General features: G+C 39.9%; 2 protein-coding genes across 3 annotated transcripts; both read left to right on the top strand.

The window, feature by feature from the left end:
• The first annotated feature begins 669 nt into the window (after nucleotides 1-669).
• LOC128621412 (E3 ubiquitin/ISG15 ligase TRIM25-like) lies at nucleotides 670-6,873 on the top strand. Its single transcript, XM_053647160.1, has 6 exons — nucleotides 670-2,144; nucleotides 4,606-4,701; nucleotides 4,844-5,077; nucleotides 5,266-5,425; nucleotides 5,551-5,589; nucleotides 6,034-6,873. Exons 1-6 carry the CDS (start codon nucleotides 1,554-1,556, stop codon nucleotides 6,552-6,554), a joined length of 1,641 nt encoding a protein of 546 aa, XP_053503135.1. The 5' UTR covers nucleotides 670-1,553; the 3' UTR covers nucleotides 6,555-6,873.
• Nucleotides 6,874-10,634: 3,761 nt separating this feature from the next.
• LOC128621411 (E3 ubiquitin/ISG15 ligase TRIM25-like) lies at nucleotides 10,635-15,729 on the top strand. Of its 2 annotated transcripts, none has more exons than XM_053647159.1 (6): nucleotides 10,635-11,305; nucleotides 12,651-12,746; nucleotides 13,119-13,352; nucleotides 13,541-13,700; nucleotides 13,942-13,998; nucleotides 14,107-14,195. In XM_053647159.1, coding segments are annotated over exons 1-6 (1,140 nt in total). In that variant the 5' UTR covers nucleotides 10,635-10,714; the 3' UTR covers nucleotides 14,109-14,195. The 2 variants fall into 2 exon arrangements, with proteins under 2 accessions (XP_053503134.1, XP_053503133.1); XM_053647158.1 differs by lacking the exon at nucleotides 14,107-14,195 and adding an exon at nucleotides 14,204-15,729 and having other exon boundaries at nucleotides 10,636-11,305.
• The last annotated feature ends 1,857 nt before the right edge of the window (nucleotides 15,730-17,586 follow it).

Raw genomic sequence — 17,586 nt, 5'->3', positions numbered from 1 at the left:
GAGAAGGTGCACCGACATCTTGCTTCGACCAAAGTGACTTGAACGCACCTGATGTCGTAATTACGACTTCCCAACTCGAAAAATACGAACTTCCCAGGAGGATATGAACGCACCATAACAGCACACACACTGCGGCACTTAGCTTTACAGTGAACATGAAGAAAAATTCCCTAATGCTGAGACAGGCTGCATAGTTTATCAGTGTGGCCCTAGATTCAGTGATAATTTGAACCACACTGACAGCCAAACAAGTAGAGAGCACCATCTTGCTGGCAGAGCAAGTTTTTGTGAGATACTGCCTTCTGCTAACAATACATGGGTTTTGACTGCAGCTGCACCAGTAGTTCCCATAGAATGGTGAGAGTTAAGGGATTTTTGAATAATGGATCATCAGCCTGTGGCTGAGCTCCAACACCACAGACAGACACGTGGTCTTGTTTTAGCAAGAGCTGTACCATATCAGAGGGAATTAATCACCACAGATGTTGCCCTCACTAATTAGGGAATGATTTGATGTTACAGTGACACAGGAGGCTCATGGAGCCCCAGTGTCAGGCCAGAACACATCGAATCAGCTGAAGTTAAGAGCCATCTATCTTGCCCTCAGATCTTTCCTACCAGTGTTAAGAGACTGCTATATCCTAGTCTGCACAGACAGCATGGTGGCAGTCAGGTACATCAACTTTTGAACAAACAAACAAAAATGTTTAAGGGCTTTATTGATTATTAACAGAGGGCTTGAACATAATGTTGGATCCTTATTTTCTCCTCAGAAGTACTGAAATTAAAACTGTGCTCATTTGTGATCGAATGTGAAAAATATTTTAATGATGCTGGAAGATGGACCAAAATGCCGGGTAGTCATTTAAACCTGCAGCTTTATTGATTGGCATCTGGTTGTTTGCACTTGCAAAATATTTTACTGTTCATTATTGATTGTTTCTGTGTTGTTCTTATTTATTTTTGGAAGGCTTGTCCAAAAATCAGATTGTTGTAGAAGTTACTGTAATAAGATTAAAGTTCCAGCTCCCATGCAGAGTCTAGTCTAGCTGTCAAGCTCTTTATCTCTTTTTTTGCTTTCTCTTGTCTCTCCATGTTTAGTTTTGTTCATTTATTCCTTTATGCAGCTGCTTCTCCATTCTGACTTCTGACTATAGAGTTACTTTGGTCTTTTTAAATTTGCTTCTGTTACTTACTTTGTGTCAGATACATTTTAAAAGCTTTTTGTGACATAACGTTTCCCCTGATGCGCTGTTTGTGATGTTTTATTCACAAACATTCAAAACCATATACTGTATATGCAATACATGGTCATAAAGCAAAGATATTTATAACAATTCAATTAAGTTAATGAGAATTTGTAAATCACGGAGAATCACATTTACACAAAAGAATTCTCTACATGTATTCTTTAAAACCTGAACTCTCTGCCTCTTTAAAGCCACACCTACGCTCTCAGTCACACTACACCACAAACAGAACCAGGAAGCTCTTTTTGCAGAAAACGAAACTCAGAAATTTTCCTTTCTGAGAGAGTGTGTGAGTGCAGGAAAATGGCAGAAGCCAATATTTCAGTAGACCAGGATCAGTTCATCTGTCCAGTGTGCCTGGATCTCCTGAAGGATCCAGTGACTACTCCCTGTGGCCACAATTTCTGTAAGGTGTGTATTAATGGCTTCTGGGATAAAGAGGATCTGAAGGGCGTCTACAGCTGCCCCCAGTGTAGAGAGACTTTCACTCCAAGGCCTGTTCTACGCAGGAACAACATGCTGGCTGAAATGGTGGAAAAACAAAATAAGACTGAACTCCAAGCTGTTTCTCCTGCTCACTGTTACACTGGACCTAAAGATGTGGAGTGTGATTCCTGCATTGGGAGAAAACGTAAAGCCATTAATTACTGTCTGGTGTGTCGGGCCTCCTATTGTGAAGATCATATTACACCTCACTTTCAGTCTCCTGCCTTTAAGAAGCACAGGTTAGTTGAACCCTGTGCAGAGTTCCAGGAGAAAATCTGCTCTCAGCACGACAAACCGATCGAGATCTACTGTCGTACTGACCAAAGCTTCATCTGTTACTTGTGTACGATGGATGAACATAAAGGTCATGATACGGTTGCAGCTAAAACAGAAAGAACTGAAAAACAGGTGAGAATTGGACATCATTATTCCCCAAACAACCTTCTTACAGCATTTTACAGCTAAAGTGCACACATGAGTGTGTTAAAGCTCTGTAACTGGGTTATTGCAGTAAGAACTGGAGGTCATTATTCTTTTCAAAGTCAATTTATGCACATTCTATGTAAAATCGAATTTCTGTTCAGTTGATTAAATTGGTTTAATTACTTTCATGGGAAATGTTTAAGGGAACGTTCCATTTTATCATTTTGCAAACATTAAGAGAGCATTATTTCTGAAAGTTCTTTGAACATTCAAAACTTCCAATTGAAAAAAAAATGCTCTAAGAACATTTTGTCTTGGTTATGCGAACGTTAAATAAAGTGTTAAGGGAACTTTCCATTTTATCTCTATGCAAACATCCTCCAAACGTTTCCCTGGAATTAGTTTACACTATTTCAACCCTTGTCAAAAAAAATCCTATTAGAATTTCAGTTTATCCTGTAGCATCTTATGTAATTCTTAGTATCATATTGGAACTCTGCTTGTATTTTATCTGTCTTGTTTTTGTTGTTGGAAATTAGAGAAGGTGCTTTGGGAGTTTTAAAAATAAATTTTAGTTAAAAAAAAAACCAACAAACTAACGAGAATGAATCGTTATTTCTATCCTTTCAGTCAAATTTTGCACTGCAAACATCAGTGACAGCTTTAACTTGTCAGTGCCTGCAAGTAAAGCAGGATAACCCATGGCTAGCTTACACAATTTTAATGGTAATGGTAAATGGTCTGCACTTATATAGTGCTTTTTTAACCTTAGCGGTTCCAAAGCGCTTTATACTGGTTCTCATTCACCCATTCACACACACACACTCACACACCAATGGTAGCAGAGCTGCCATGCAAGAAAATGATGCTGAAACACTCCTGCAAGGTGCTCCGCACACACTTTAAGCACCCTCAGGTTGATGTTGTCAGGTCCTCTGGCCTTATTAATCCAGGTCTTAGTGAGCTGCCGTCTCACCTGGCTGGAAGTGATCGTGATGACGGGGGTGGTTGGGTATATGGTAAGGATGGGGACAACCATCTTGGAAGTGTGGGTGATCACAATTGAGGAGGTGAAGGAAGGTTCAGCCTCCATTGGTGAGTCAAATCTGTTGGATAACAGGTTTAACTCATTGACATGACCCTCAACTATTCCTTCTGATTTTTTATGCCAGTAGTGCTCCTAACACCGACCCACACTTCTCTCGGATTGTTCTGTTGTAGCTTAACCTCAATCCTGTTCTTATAGCAGTCTTTAGACTCATCAGCTCCGTCCTCAGCTCCTTCTGTAATCCCTTCTTGGAATCTTCAGTGTCCACTGCCATGAAGGCTCTTTTCTTCCTGTTCAGCAGGGCTTTGATGTCCTTGTTGATCCAAGGCTTGTTACTGGGGAAGTAATGGAACTTCTTGGTGGGGACAACACTCTCCTCACAGAACCTGATGTAGTTGGTTACTGAGTAAGACCCAAGATGTCATCCCCATGATCTACGTGATACAGCTCCCTGTCAGTTATCCTGTAACACTCCATCAGGGCACCTCTGCCTCCACAGACCACAGCTACACAGTCCGGGTGAATATAGGCTATCTCTTAACATCAGGCTTGTATATAGGAGTGAGCTGTATCAGAAAGTGGTCTGATTTGCCGAGGGGTGAAAGGGCGGTGGTGCTGTAAGCCTCATTAACATTGGCATACATAAAGTCCAAGGTCTTCTCCCCTCTAGTATTGCAGGTTACATACTGGGTAAAGTTGGTCAGGGCTTGTGAGATTTTACTATGATTAAAGTCTCCATTTATTATGAGGAGTGCACTGAGATGCCGTGTCTGCAAGTCTGTGAATGTGGAATAAATGAGGTCACAATTGCAAGCCGCCACTTCCGACGTCGGAATGTAAACTCTAACAACAATGATGACCCCATTAGTAGAGTAAGAGAGACATGGGGATGTATAGGAAGGTAAGTAGAAAGGACTAGGAAGAACTGAGGTTCAGACATGGAAATTCTCACATACTTCAAATGTTTAATAACTCAGTATATAACTCGAAACATATTTCATATTTGATGGTCTACAAGTAAAAAGTAAGAACTTTTGTCTGTCTGAATGGAAGTGTGTTCACTGTGTATGTCACTACAGTGAATATTGCTGAACTATCTTCATATAACTTACCATGTAAAAGTGCAGAGGGTAATTCATGGTAGGAATTGATTTTATTGGTTTGTTTGTTTTTTAATGTAGCTGGATTTTCTTTCCTTCAAATCTACAATTATGTATATACACACACACACACACACACACACACATTATATATATATATATATATATATATATATATATATATATATATATATATATAATTCTAAAGACCATGAGTGAAATTTATTTATTTGCAGTTAATATTGACACAATGAGCTCCTGGTGCAGAAATAATGAAATGTATTTTATTTGGTCTCAGAATGAGGTAAAGGAGGAGCAGATGAAATCCCAGCAGAGGATCCAGGAGAAGCAGAAGAAGGTGCAGGAGCTGAGACAGACTGTCACCGCTATTAAGGTGAGGAATGAGAAGAGAGATTCTCCTAAACACACACACAATATGGACGCAATATAGTGTCACTGTAAGAGAAAGACTTGATCTTTAAACAGAGCTCCATTGTGTGTGTGTGTGTGTGTGTGTGTGTGTGTGTGTGTAACAGTTGCGTTCACAGTCAGCAGTAGATGAGAGTGAGAAGACCTTTACTGAGCTGATCAGCTCCATGGAGAAAAAGCGCTCGGAGGTGAAGGAGCTGATCAGAGCTCAGGAGAAAGCTGAACTGAGTCGAGCTGAACAACTCCTGAAGCAACTGGAGCAGGAGATTGCTGATATTACGAGGAGAGTCACTGAGTTGGAGCAGCTTTCACACACACACGATCACATCCACTTCCTCCAGGTAACACTCACTGTCTGATCTACAGACGGCGCTGTTCCTCACAAAGTTTCCTCCTAAAATCTCATTACAGCGACAATAAATGTTCCTGTCTGAGATCACAAGTGTGTGTTTGGTCTGATTCAGTCTGAGACTCATTCATTCCTCTCCTACACTTTTCTCCTTCTCTATTATGTGTTTCCTCTCTGTAGAGTTTCCCGTCTCTCTGTGTTTCTCCTGGATCTGAGGACTCATCCAGCATCACTGTCAATCAACATCTCTCATTTGATGGAGTGAGGAAATCTCTCTCAGATCTGAAAAAACGAGTGGAGGAAATCTGTGAGGAGGAATTCAACAAAATCCTTCCACAAGGTAGCAATTTTTTTAATGTATCTGTCTGAAACAAGGCTTTAAACTGTTTCCATGTCATATTTCTGTCTCCATTTTATTTGAAATTAAATACTTTTATTTAATTTTATACATTTTATACTACACAGCTGCAGCACTTCAGAAAAGCAGAGAGGATTTTCTGCAGTGTAAGTGTAAAACACACACACACACACACACACACACACACACACACACACACACACACTCTTATAATAAGTGTTTACTGCAGTGTAAGTGTAAAACACACACACACACACACACACACAGTGTGTAAACATGTTTGTTTGGTATCCTGATGACTGATATTTAATATTTTGAATATTTTCTATAACGCAACTTTAAGAGGATAGAAACACAACCAGGTGTCACACACACACACACACACACACACACACACACATACTTATTATAAATTCTGTACGGCATTTGGCAGACGCCCTTATCCAGCGCAAATTACATTTATCACATTTATACAGTTGTGCAGTTAAAAGTTAAAGGCCTTGCTCAAGGGCCCAGCAGTGGCAGCTTATTGGTGCTGTGATCTTCCACTTCCCATTAACATCTAACATGTGGACATTTTATTGTTTTAGATTTCTGTTATCTGACTCTGGATCCCAACACGGTACATCGTCGACTCATTCTGTCTGAGAAGAACAGAGCGGTGAAGCGTAACAGGACAGAACAGCCATACCCTGATCATCCAGAGAGATTTGACTCCTGCCCTCAGGTGTTGTGTAAGGAGAGTGTGTGTGGACGCTGTTACTGGGAGGTGGAGTGGAGCGGTGTTGTGTCCATATCAGTATCCTATAAAGAGACCAACAGGAAAGGAGAGGCTCATGAGTGTTTGTTTGGATACAACAGTCAGTCCTGGAGTCTGATGTGTTCTTCCTCTGTCTGTTTCCGGCACAACGGCATTAAGACTCAGCTCCAAGGTCCAGTGTCCTCCAGATTAGGAGTGTATGTGGATCACAGTGCAGGAACTCTGTCCTTCTACAGCATCTCTGACACGATGAGGCTCCTCCACAGAGTCCACACCACATTCACTCAGCCTCTATACGCTGGGTTCGGTGTAGGTTGTACCTCATCTGTAAGGTTATGTGACTCAAAATGAAATGTTAGTAAAAGGGGTCATTTAGTATTAGTATTACTAACTGGCCAAGCACCCTCTTCTTATTTACCTTTTCTTCTTCTTCTTCTTCTTCTTCTTCCTCCGTGTGTTCTTTTTCTGGCTAGGGTAACTATGACAGCCCAAAGAACCATCAGTTAAAAATTTGGGCCAAGGATCTTCAGGTCTTCAGGACCATGCCCTGAGGCTATGCAACAAAACAGTGCCACTTACTGGTAAAAAGTTACAATATCATGTCTAAAATGCTTACATAAGTGCAATTTTATGACAATTATTATTATTATTATTATTATTATTATTATTATTATTATTATTATTATTATTATTAAACTGCATTTTTTGTATAGATTAATAAATTACACAAATAATATCTTAGTGCAAACTGCAGGATGTTTCTAGAAAAAAGAAATGGTATCAAAGAAACTATTTAACTGTATGCATTATTAACAAATTGATTATACTGATATGAAACTGTTGGAAATAAAATTTTTTGGGGGGAAGCAACACACTGCGCGGTCCCGACAAATACAAAACTGAGGGCTCACAGGCCCACTTGAGAAAGACAGGGACGTGTAGATCCAATCAAGTATTTATTCATATTAGCCACTCATACTAACGACAGTAGTAGTAATAATCACTATTTAGGGGGTACAAAGTTAATCAACGTGTAATCAAAGTAGTCAGGGTTCAAAACAATATATACATGTAGTATGTGAGGCTTTATAGCCTCAGAGGGGGAAATGTTGGAAATAAAATAGACATGAAATAAACACGAGGGAGACCAAGTATGAGTAGTATGTAATTTTATTGAGAATTCACTGAGCTGGTGGGACTCTAAGAACTGATGTTCACCTAAGACAAAACACACACAGATAAGCAATGCGCAGGGGGATAACAATACATGTTTTGGTTAGTGTGGCAGGCCTCAGAGTGTAGGAGGAGAACGTCTGCACGTAGGCACTAGTTAAACTAAGAGACACACACACACACACACACACACACACACACACACACACACACACACACACACAGAGGCCTGGTGTATATGCAGAAAACAGAAATAAACTATTATATGGTAATGTACATGCAATCACTATAAAAAAGAAATACAGAACAAGCATAAAACAAACATAAAACTTACTCATAATGTAGAGATGGTGTGTTTGGGGGTGTGGAGAGTCCTTTCTCAATGAAGGTCCAGTCAGGAGTGACACAGACGAAGGTCAGGTTATTTTTTAAGAGTGAAACAAGACAAAATATAAGGGTATTGATATAAGAGCTGCACCTGCGAGATAAGGGACTCTGGGAACGGCGAGGGCCTCGAGATGTTGATTAACATACGCAATGGTGTTCTGGGTCAGCCTGACCCTAAGAAAACCGTATAAATAGGAGAGCTTCAGCTCTGGGTTTTTTAGATCACTCTTGGGACATCTCAACTGTGTGGATCTCATGGAACAAATAAACTTGGACCCTTGCTTCTTCTCACTCACTGGCTCTCGGTGTCTTACTTTCTACCTTCATCTGGTTAATATATGTGAGTATCTGTTTCTATGTTAAATATTAATTGTCTTTGGGTAATAGGCAAAAATTGATGCAACAAAACATTTCCAATGTCTCAAAAATTCTGTTTTGGCTTTGGCAAAGACTGTTTCTTTTGAAATAATAAAACTTACATGAAATGCCGTGTTTTCCTGTGCTGCTGCTGGTGGAAACACACCCTACTGTGTGTAAAAGCCATTTTTTATTTGATATCTTTAACCATTTTCCAGTCAAGTGTCTGGTTAATATACAGTGCTCTCTGAAAGTATTCAGACCCTCTTCCTCACCAATCTGCAAAAAATAATACTCCATTATAACAAATGTCATAATTTCATTAAAAAAATAACTATAACATTAAATTGTCAAATAATTCAGACACTTGACATTGAGCTCATGGTCATTTTCACTGACCAGCTTTGAGATGTTTCTACAACTTGATTAAAAAAACCCTCACTGTTTTAAGGGCTGAACTGATTAGTGACAGAGGGCTTGAACATAATGTTGGATCCTTATTTGGCCTCAGCAGTACTGAAATTACAGCTGTGCTCATTTGTGATCGAATGTGAGAAATACATTTTAGTTAATGCTTATTTTGTCCAAAAAAGTCCAAAAATCAGATTGTTGTAGAAGTTACTGTAATAAGATTAATTTTCCAGCTTCCATGCAGAGTCTAGTCTAGCTGTCAAACTCTTTATCTCTTTTTTTGTTTTCTCTTGTCTCCCCATGTTCCGTTTTGTTCAGTTATTCCTTTATGTAGCTGCTTCTCCATTCTGACTTCTGACAATAAATTTGCTTTCTTTTAAATTTACTTTGCATCACATCAATTTTAAAAGCTTTTGTGACATAAATATTCACCTGATGTGCTGTTTGTGATGTTTTGTTTACAAACATTCCAGCAAAGATGTAAAAACGCATTCAAATATGCAATTTGTGGTCATGAAGCGAAGATATTTATAACAATTCAGAATTCATTTAATGAGAATACAATCAAGATTATTCAACCTCCATTGCAAATCAGGTTTATTGTCAAAATTGACAGACTTTCTGCTGTTTGCAATGAACAAATCATACAAAAGCAATCGAAATAGTTCAACACAACAAATGCTTCTAGTTGTTTACCCAAGTGAAAATGCAGTTTATAATGATTTCTCCAGTCTCAAAATTATTCAACCCCTTCATGGCAAGCACCTTTAGTACTTATGATCTGCTCTTATGCTCTTATGACCTGCTGCAAATGAGATGCACAGCCAGACACCAGCTTCTGGCAGCGTTCCTAAAGAATTTTAGCCCATTCCTCATGAACAATGGCCTCCAGTTCAGTAAATTTTTGGTGTTGCATGCTGCAACCACCTTCTTCAAATCCCACCAAAGATTGTCTATGGGGTTCAAGTCAGCTGACTGTGATTTCCCTGTAGAATCTTCCAGGACTTCTTCTGCAACCAAGCCTTGGTGGAATTTGAGGTATGCTTGGGATCATTGTCCTGTTGGAAGGTCCAATAACACCCAAGCTTCAGCTTCCTCACAGACGGCATGATGTTTTCTCCTAGGATTTCCTGATACTTCAATGAATCCATCTTGCCTTCCACACGCTGCAGGTTTCCAGTGCCAGAGGATGCAAAGCAGCCCCATCACCAAGCCACCATCATGCTTGAGTGTGGACAGAGGGTTCTTTCTTTGATATTTTTCCTCCAGACATACCGCTGATCCATCGTGCCAAAAAGTTCCCGTTTTGTTTCATCGCTCCACAGAACAGAATCGCAAAATGTCTGTGGCTTATTTATATGATTTTGAGTGACCTTTCTTGTGATTTGGGGTCAGTAGTGGTGAATGTCTTGGAGTTCTGGCTTGGAAACGTCTTGGAGTGTCTCTTGAAATGTCTTGGAGTTCTGGCTTCTGCGTTTAGTACACACCTTACTATGCTCACTGAAACCTCAGTGCCTGTTGCCACCAAGTCTTGCTGCAGGTCTTTTGCAGTCACTCGAAGGTTTTTCACAACCTGCCTTCTCAGAAATCTGCTTGCAGGCATTGATAGCTTCCTTTTTCTGCCCCGTCCAGGTAGTTCATACATTTTCTGCACCTAGCCAGTTCAGGTATTTCATGTGTTCCAGCTCAAGCACACCTGCTGCAACTAATGAAGCCTTTGATTAGTTGCATCAGGTGTGCTTGAGACAACACCTGTTTAGCATATTTGTGCTGTTGTTAGGGATTCTATTCAAGGGGTTGAATAATTATGAGACTGGAGAAATCATTATAATTAGAATTTTCAGTTGAATTTGGGGAAACCACTTCAAGCATTCACTGTGTTGAATTATTTCAATTGATTTTGTTTGATTTGTTCATTGCAAACAGCTGAAAATCTGGAAATTTTGACCTTAAACCTAATGTGCAATGAGGGTTGAATAATTTTGTTTGCAACTGTATGTAAATCACAGAGAATCACAAAGGAATTCTCTACATGTATTCTTTAAAGCTGGAACTCCCTGCCTCTTTAAAGCCACACCTACGATCTCTGTCACACTACACCACAAACAGACCCAGGAAGCTCTTTTCGCAGAAAACGAAACTCAGAAATTTTCCTTTCTGAGTGAGTGTGTGAGTGCAAGAAAATGGCAGAAGCCAGTATTTCAGTAGATCAGGATCGGTTCATCTGTCCAGTGTGTCTGGATCGTCTGAAGGATCCAGTGACTACAACCTGTGGCCACAATTTCTGTAAGGTGTGTATTAATGGCTTCTGGGATAAAGAGGATCTGAAGGGCGTCTACAGCTGTCCCCAGTGTAGAGAGACTTTCACTCCAAGGCCTGTTCTACGCAGGAACAACATGCTGGCTGAAATGGTGGAAAAACAAAATAAGACTGAACTCCAAGCTGCTTCTCCTGCTCACTGTTACACTGGACCTAAAGATGTGGAGTGTGATTCCTGCACTGGGAGAAAACGTAAAGCCATTCATTCCTGTATGGAGTGTCGGGCCTCCTATTGTGAAGATCATCTTAAACCTCACTTAGAGGGTCCTGCCTTTAAGAAGCACAAGTTAGTTGAACCCCGTGCAGAGCTCCAGGAGAAGATCTGCTCTCAGCACGACAAACCGATCGAGATCTACTGTCGTACTGACCAAAGCTTCATCTGTTACTTGTGTACGATGGATGAACATAAAGGTCATGATGCAGTTTCAACTAAAGCAGAAAGAACTGAAAAACAGGTGAGAACTGCATGTCATTATTCTTTTCAGAGTCCGTTTATACAATTTTTTTTTTGTAAAATCTCTTTTCTGTTCAGTTGATTAAATTGTTTTTTATGACTTTCATTCACTGTGAAGTTTTACTAAAAGTCAAAGGGTTGTAGATAAGGAAATGTTAAACGTCAGGCCGGCCAGTGCCCTTTAAACAGCCAGAACCCAACAGCATTCTTACAGAATTGTACATATATGACCATGTTAAAGCTCTGTAACAGTGTTGTAAAGACGTTGATGTTTAAATAATTTTTTCATTTGAAACTTCTGTTACCTTGTAATGCATTTTATTTTAGACACGTTTACATATGTTTACGAAAACTTAGTGCATACTGTGTGTCATGATTTCCCCTTGCACTAGCGCTGTAGCATGCACCGTGGTCTGAAACTTGAAGCGTGAATTCTAAGCACGTTTGTCATTTAAACCCATTGTGCCTCTTTGTACTTTGTGAAGTATTACCTGAGTGTTTCCGCGTACCAAGCCTTTGTACCTTGTTCCTTGTGGTTTGTTTAATAGTTTTTAATCTTGTTTCTCATTTCTCATTACCTGCTGACCCATTGCCTGTTTCTGGCCACGCTTTTGTTTCACGATTTGGGTTTGTCTGCCTGCCTCTCTTTAATAAACCTCTTGTCTGCACTCGCATCCATCCTAACCTCCATTATGTGACACTGTATAACAAGTGGAATTTGCAAAAGATGTTTAAAAACTCATTTTCGATTACAGACCACACCTACATGGCGTGAAATGTGATTGTGTTAATGCATAAAGTGGCGAGAACTCTGAAAACTTGAGATGGAGTTCTGACTGGGTTCTGCTTTGTGCTAGATCAAGGTTTACAAAACATTTTGGCAAAATGACCCCAAATGGACATTATGAATTTTCTTTGACCCCAAATCTTGAGGACTCTACATCTTTATGCCTTGTTGGAGGAGGAGGTGGCATCACCCTAAACACCACTGACATGGACTTCTACTGGTTTAAATTACAGTCCCCTAGTGTGGGAACCCGAGCACTAGATAGACAGGTCCCAAAGAGTTCAGACTGATGTATGCTGTATCTTGTGAATCCTTTCTGAGACCCAGTGTCTTGGTCTGTGATAAAGTGGCTAGAGAAAAACAATTAGGCATCGTATTCAGGGTGAATATTGCTGAACTATGAGAGTTGGACTTTTTCTCCAATTTTACAATTAGGTATACTTTTTTTTTTTACACTATAATTCTATAGAACAGGAGTGAAATATATTTATTTGCAGTTATTATCGACACACTGAGCTCCTGATGCAGAAATAATGAAACGTATTTTATCTGGTCTTAGAATGAGGTAAAGGAGAAGCAGATGAAATCCCAGCAGAGGATCCAGGAGAAGCAGAAGAAGGTGCAGGAGCTGAAACAGACTGTGGACACTATTAAGGTGAGGAGTGAAAAAAACACACACACACACACACACACACACACACACGCACACACACACACTTTATGGACAGTATAGGGCAGGAGTGTCCAATCTTATCCGGAAAGGGCCGGTGTGGGTGCAGGTTTTCATTCCAACCAAGCAGAAGCCACACCTGAATCTATTGAAAGCCAAGATCAACTGATTAAACAGGTGGAATCAGGTATGGCTCCTGCTTGGTTGGAATGAAAACCTGCACCCACACCGGACCTTTCCGGATAAGATTGCCCACCCCTGGTATAGGGTCACTGTAATGGAAAGAGATGATCTTTAAATAGAGCTCCATTGTGTGTGTGTGTGCATGTGTGTGTGTGTTTGTGTGTGCTCTAACAGAGGCGTTCACAGTCAGCAGTAGATGAGAGTGAGAAGACCTTTACTGAGCTGATCAGTTCCATGGAGGAAAAGCGCTTGGCGGTGAAGGAGCTGATCAGAGCTCAGGAGAAAGCTGAACTGAGTCAAGCTGAACGACTCCTGAAGCAACTGGAGCAGGAGATTGCTGATCTTAAGAGGAGAGTCACTGAGCTGGAGCAGCTTTCACACACACACGATCACATCCACTTCCTCCAGGTAACACTCACTGTCTGATCTACAGAGGGCGCTGTTCCTCACAAAGTTTCCTCCTAAAAGCTCATTACAGCAACAATAAATGTTCCTGTCTGAGATCACAAGTGTGTGTTTGGTCTGATTCAGTCTGAGACTCATTCATTCCTCTCCTACACTTTTCTCCTTCTCTATTATGTGTTTCCTCTCTGTAGAGATTCCCGTCTCTCTGTGCTTCTCCTCAAAATGAGGCCTCACCCAGCATCATCGTCAATCAACATCTCTCATTTGATGGAGTGAGGAAATCTCTCTCAGATCTGAAAAAACGAGTGGAGGAAATCTGTGAGGAGGAATTCAACAAAATCTGTCCACAAGGTAAACAAGCAAGCTTTGTAAATTACATCAAGATAAATTTACCAGACAAACAAAGTCAATGGAACATAATCACAAATCCACAAACTAATGTTATATTTATCTGAGAAAATTGTAGTTGATGCCTTAAATTGAAATTTGGAATGTTGACCCACTAAGGCGGCAATTTAATTGATGTATCTGTCTGAAACAAGGCTTTAAACTGTTTCCATGTCATATTTCTGTCTCTATTTTATCTCCACAGCTGCAGCACTTCAGATATTACCTTCACAGCAGAAAAGCAGAAAGGATTTTCTGCAGTGTAAGTATAACACAACCCCCCCCCCCAACACATATCTGTGTTTTGTATTTAAATCGGATATATTTGTACCTGATGACTGATATTTAATATTTAAAATATTTCATATAGAGCTGAATTAGGAGGACAGAAACACAGACAGGTATCTCACACACACTTTTTATATCCTGTGACTAACATCTAACCTGTGGACATTTTATTGTTTTAGATTTCTGTTATCTGACTCTGGATCCCAACACAGTACATCCTTCCCTTATTCTGTCTGAGAAAAACAGAGCGGTGACACGCAGTAGGACACAACAGCAATGCCCTGATCATCCTGAGAGATTTGACTACTGGCCTCAGGTGTTGTGTAAGGAGAGTGTGTGTGGACACTGTTACTTGGAGGTGGAGTGGAGCGGTAATGTGTCCATATCAGTCTCATATAAAGAGCTCAGCAGGAAAGGGCAGGGTAATGAGTGTGTATTTGGGTACAACAGTCAGTCCTGGAGTCTGGTGTGTTCTCCTTCCTCTGTCTGTTTCCGGCACAACAACATTAAAACTGTACTCCCACATCCAGCATCCTCCAGAATAGGAGTGTATGTGGATCACATTGTAGGAACTCTGTCCTTCTACAGCATCTCTGGCACGATGAGGCTCCTCCACAGAGTCCACACCACATTCTCTCAGTCTCTATATGCTGGGTTCTGTGTAGGTACTAACTCAGCTGTGAGGTTGTGTGTTCCAAAATGAAATGTTAGTAAAAGAGTTTAACTGAGGTGAGAGATTTATTTTCACCCCGAGCTACAATGCCACTTTATAAACACTAATTAAATATTGTTATTCTACCTTTTCTTCTTTTTCTGGCAGCCCATAGAACCGTATGGTAAAATGTAAAATTCTGGACACTGATTGGGGAGGGTCTAAGGAACGTTCTGGCCAAATGCTGCACCACTGTCATGTCAGATTTGGGCCTAATATGGAAGTATGTTTATGGTCATAACTTTTGAACCGTGTGTCCTAAATTTAAAAGCCTGGGTTGACACGAGTTTAATGTACCCTATGACTTTCCACCTAATTAGAATTTATGCCATCTTTGAAAAACGTTTGTTTTTTTTGCTACTCCTCCTACACATTTTGTACAATCATCACCAAATTTCGCAGACATCATCTTCAGAGTAAGCCTCACAAAAGTTATTAAAACAATCTTGAATACTCCAAACCATTTGTCCATAAAGGGCCAGCCAATCTGACAGCGAAGCTGGCAATTTTTTAATAAAAACAACAAACAAACACAATACAAATGCTGCCCATTTATTCATCTAGAGCTTTCCTCCTACAATCACAGAATTCCACCATACACGTCATCAGTGAAACTACAAATCGCTCTTGAATCCCTTTGCCTAAAGTTATGGCTCTGTTTTCCTGTGATAGCTTAGCCAACAATTGTAGTAGGTCTGTGAATGTCCGGCTCACCGAGTCTGGGTGCTTGGCCCCTGAAAATGCTGCTTGCAGCTTTTATTATTATTATTATTACTACTCAACTGCATATTTTCTATTGATTAATAAATTACATAAATAATATCTTATTGCAGACTGCAGAATGTTTCTAGAAAAAAAATGTTATCAAACAAACTATTTAACTGTATGCATGGTTAGCAAATGTATTATACTGGTATGAAAAATTTCTAATGTCTCAAAAATTCCGTTTTGGCTTTGGCAAAGACGGTTTCTTTTGTAATAATAAACTTTACTCAAACTCCTGTGTCTTTCTGTGTTGCTGCTTTTCCACCAAAGCCATATTATATTTCTTTAACCATTTTCCAGTGAAGCATCTGGTTATTATACAGTGCACTCTTAAAGTGCATCAATCTGCAAAAAACAATACTCCATTATTATAAAAAGTGTAAACAAATTTCATTTTACATGAAAAAAACCGGCCAATGTCAAATTTGCATAAGAATTCAGACCCTTTGCTATGACACTCAAAACTGAGCTCACTGTCATTTTCATTGACAATCTTCTGATTGATGCTTCTACAACTTGATTTTAACAAATCTATTTAAAAAACCCACAGCTGTTGGTGGCTATCAGCTGTAGGGCCAGTTGCTCAAAGTAACTGTCTGTAGAACTTGGAGTCAGGATTGCGTTGATAACTTGGCACAATGAACTTGTGTTAACACTTCTGGTGTTATGCATGTAATTGCATGTCCATCGCAGTCTTGCAACAGCTTCCAGATTCAGCCATGAGAATGATTTCAATGCGTTCTACATTTATCAAAGATGTTTTTAAAGGCTATCTGGAAAAAAGAGAGAGTCTGCCTCGCTAAGATACTCTTTTTTCATCTTGTTACTGACCTGTTGCCAATTAACCTAATTAGTTGCAAAATGTTCCTCCAGCTGTTTCTTTTTAGTAACACGTACTTTTCCAGCCTTTGGTTGCCCCTATCTCAACTTTTTTTTAAACGTGTTGCTGCCATCAAATTCAAAATTACCTTAATTTTTTCCCCTTACAATGGTACATTTCCTCAATTTAAACATTTGAAATGTTTTCTATGTTCTATTGTGAATAACATATGGGGTTATAAGATTTGCAAATCATTGCATTCTGTTTTTATTTACATTTTACACAGTGTCCCAACTTTTTTGGAATTGGGGTTGTACACTATAATTCTACAGAACCTGAGTAAAATTTATTTATTTTAGGCATGTTAAATGTTAACATCGCCACACTGAGCTCCTGATGCAGAAATAATGAAGTATATTTTATTTGGTCTCAGAATGAGGTAAAGGAGGAGCAGATGAAATTCCAGCAGAGCATCCAGGTGCCACTTCCCATTAACATCTAACCTGTGGACATTTTATTGTTTTAGATTTCTGTTATCTGATTCTGGATCCCAACACGGTACATCGTCGACTCATTCTGTCTGAGAAGAACAGAGTGGTGAAGCGTAACAGGACAGAACAGCCATACACTGATCATCCAGAGAGATTTGACTCCTGGACTCAGGTGTTGTGTAAGGAGAGTGTGTGTGGACGCTGTTACTGGGAGGTGGAGTGGAGCGGTGGTGTGCCCATATCAGTCTCATATAAAGAGATCAACAGGAAAGGAGAGGCTAATGAGTGTTTGTTTGGATACAACAGTCAGTCCTGGAGTCTGCGTTGTTCTTCTTCCTCTGTCTGTTTCCGGCACAACAACATTAAGACTCAGCTCCAAGGTCCAGTATCCTTCAGAATAGGAGTGTATGTGGATCACAGTGCAGGAAATCTGTCCTTCTACAGCATCTCTGACACGATGAGGCTCCTCCACAGAGTCCACACCACATTCACTCAGCCTCTATATGCTGGGTTCAGGATATAGTATAACTCATCTGTAAGGTTATGTGACTCAAAATGGAATGTTAGTAAAAGGGGCCATTTAGTATTAGTATTATTAACTGGCCAAGCACTCTATTGTTATTCTACCTTTTCTTCTTCTTCTTCTTCTTCTTCTTCTTCTTCTTCTTCTGGATAGGGTAACTATGACAGCCCAAAGAACCATCAGTTAAAAATTTGGGCCAAGTGCTGCCAACACTCTAGCACCACCATTGGGTCAAATTTGGCACTAATATG

This window comes from Ictalurus furcatus, chromosome 17 (assembly GCF_023375685.1).
Source record: "Ictalurus furcatus strain D&B chromosome 17, Billie_1.0, whole genome shotgun sequence".
Lineage (NCBI taxonomy): Eukaryota > Metazoa > Chordata > Actinopteri > Siluriformes > Ictaluridae > Ictalurus > Ictalurus furcatus.
The sequence above is the reverse complement of the archived record's forward strand: the minus strand, read 5'-3'. Positions and strand labels throughout refer to the sequence as shown.

Bases quoted from the DNA above. Each gene is read 5' to 3' on its own strand.
- LOC128621411 (XM_053647158.1), top strand. From the start codon at position 10,715: ATGGCAGAAGCCAGTATTTCAGTAGATCAGGATCGGTTCATCTGTCCA. The intron at 11,306-12,650 runs GTGAGAACTGCA...ATCTGGTCTTAG, and splicing joins CAGAAAGAACTGAAAAACAG to AATGAGGTAAAGGAGAAGCA. The intron at 13,999-14,203 runs GTAAGTATAACA...TTATTGTTTTAG, and splicing joins CAGAAAGGATTTTCTGCAGT to ATTTCTGTTATCTGACTCTG.
- LOC128621412 (XM_053647160.1), top strand. From the start codon at position 1,554: ATGGCAGAAGCCAATATTTCAGTAGACCAGGATCAGTTCATCTGTCCA. The intron at 5,078-5,265 runs GTAACACTCACT...TCCTCTCTGTAG, and splicing joins ATCACATCCACTTCCTCCAG to AGTTTCCCGTCTCTCTGTGT. The intron at 5,426-5,550 runs GTAGCAATTTTT...TATACTACACAG, and splicing joins CAACAAAATCCTTCCACAAG to CTGCAGCACTTCAGAAAAGC.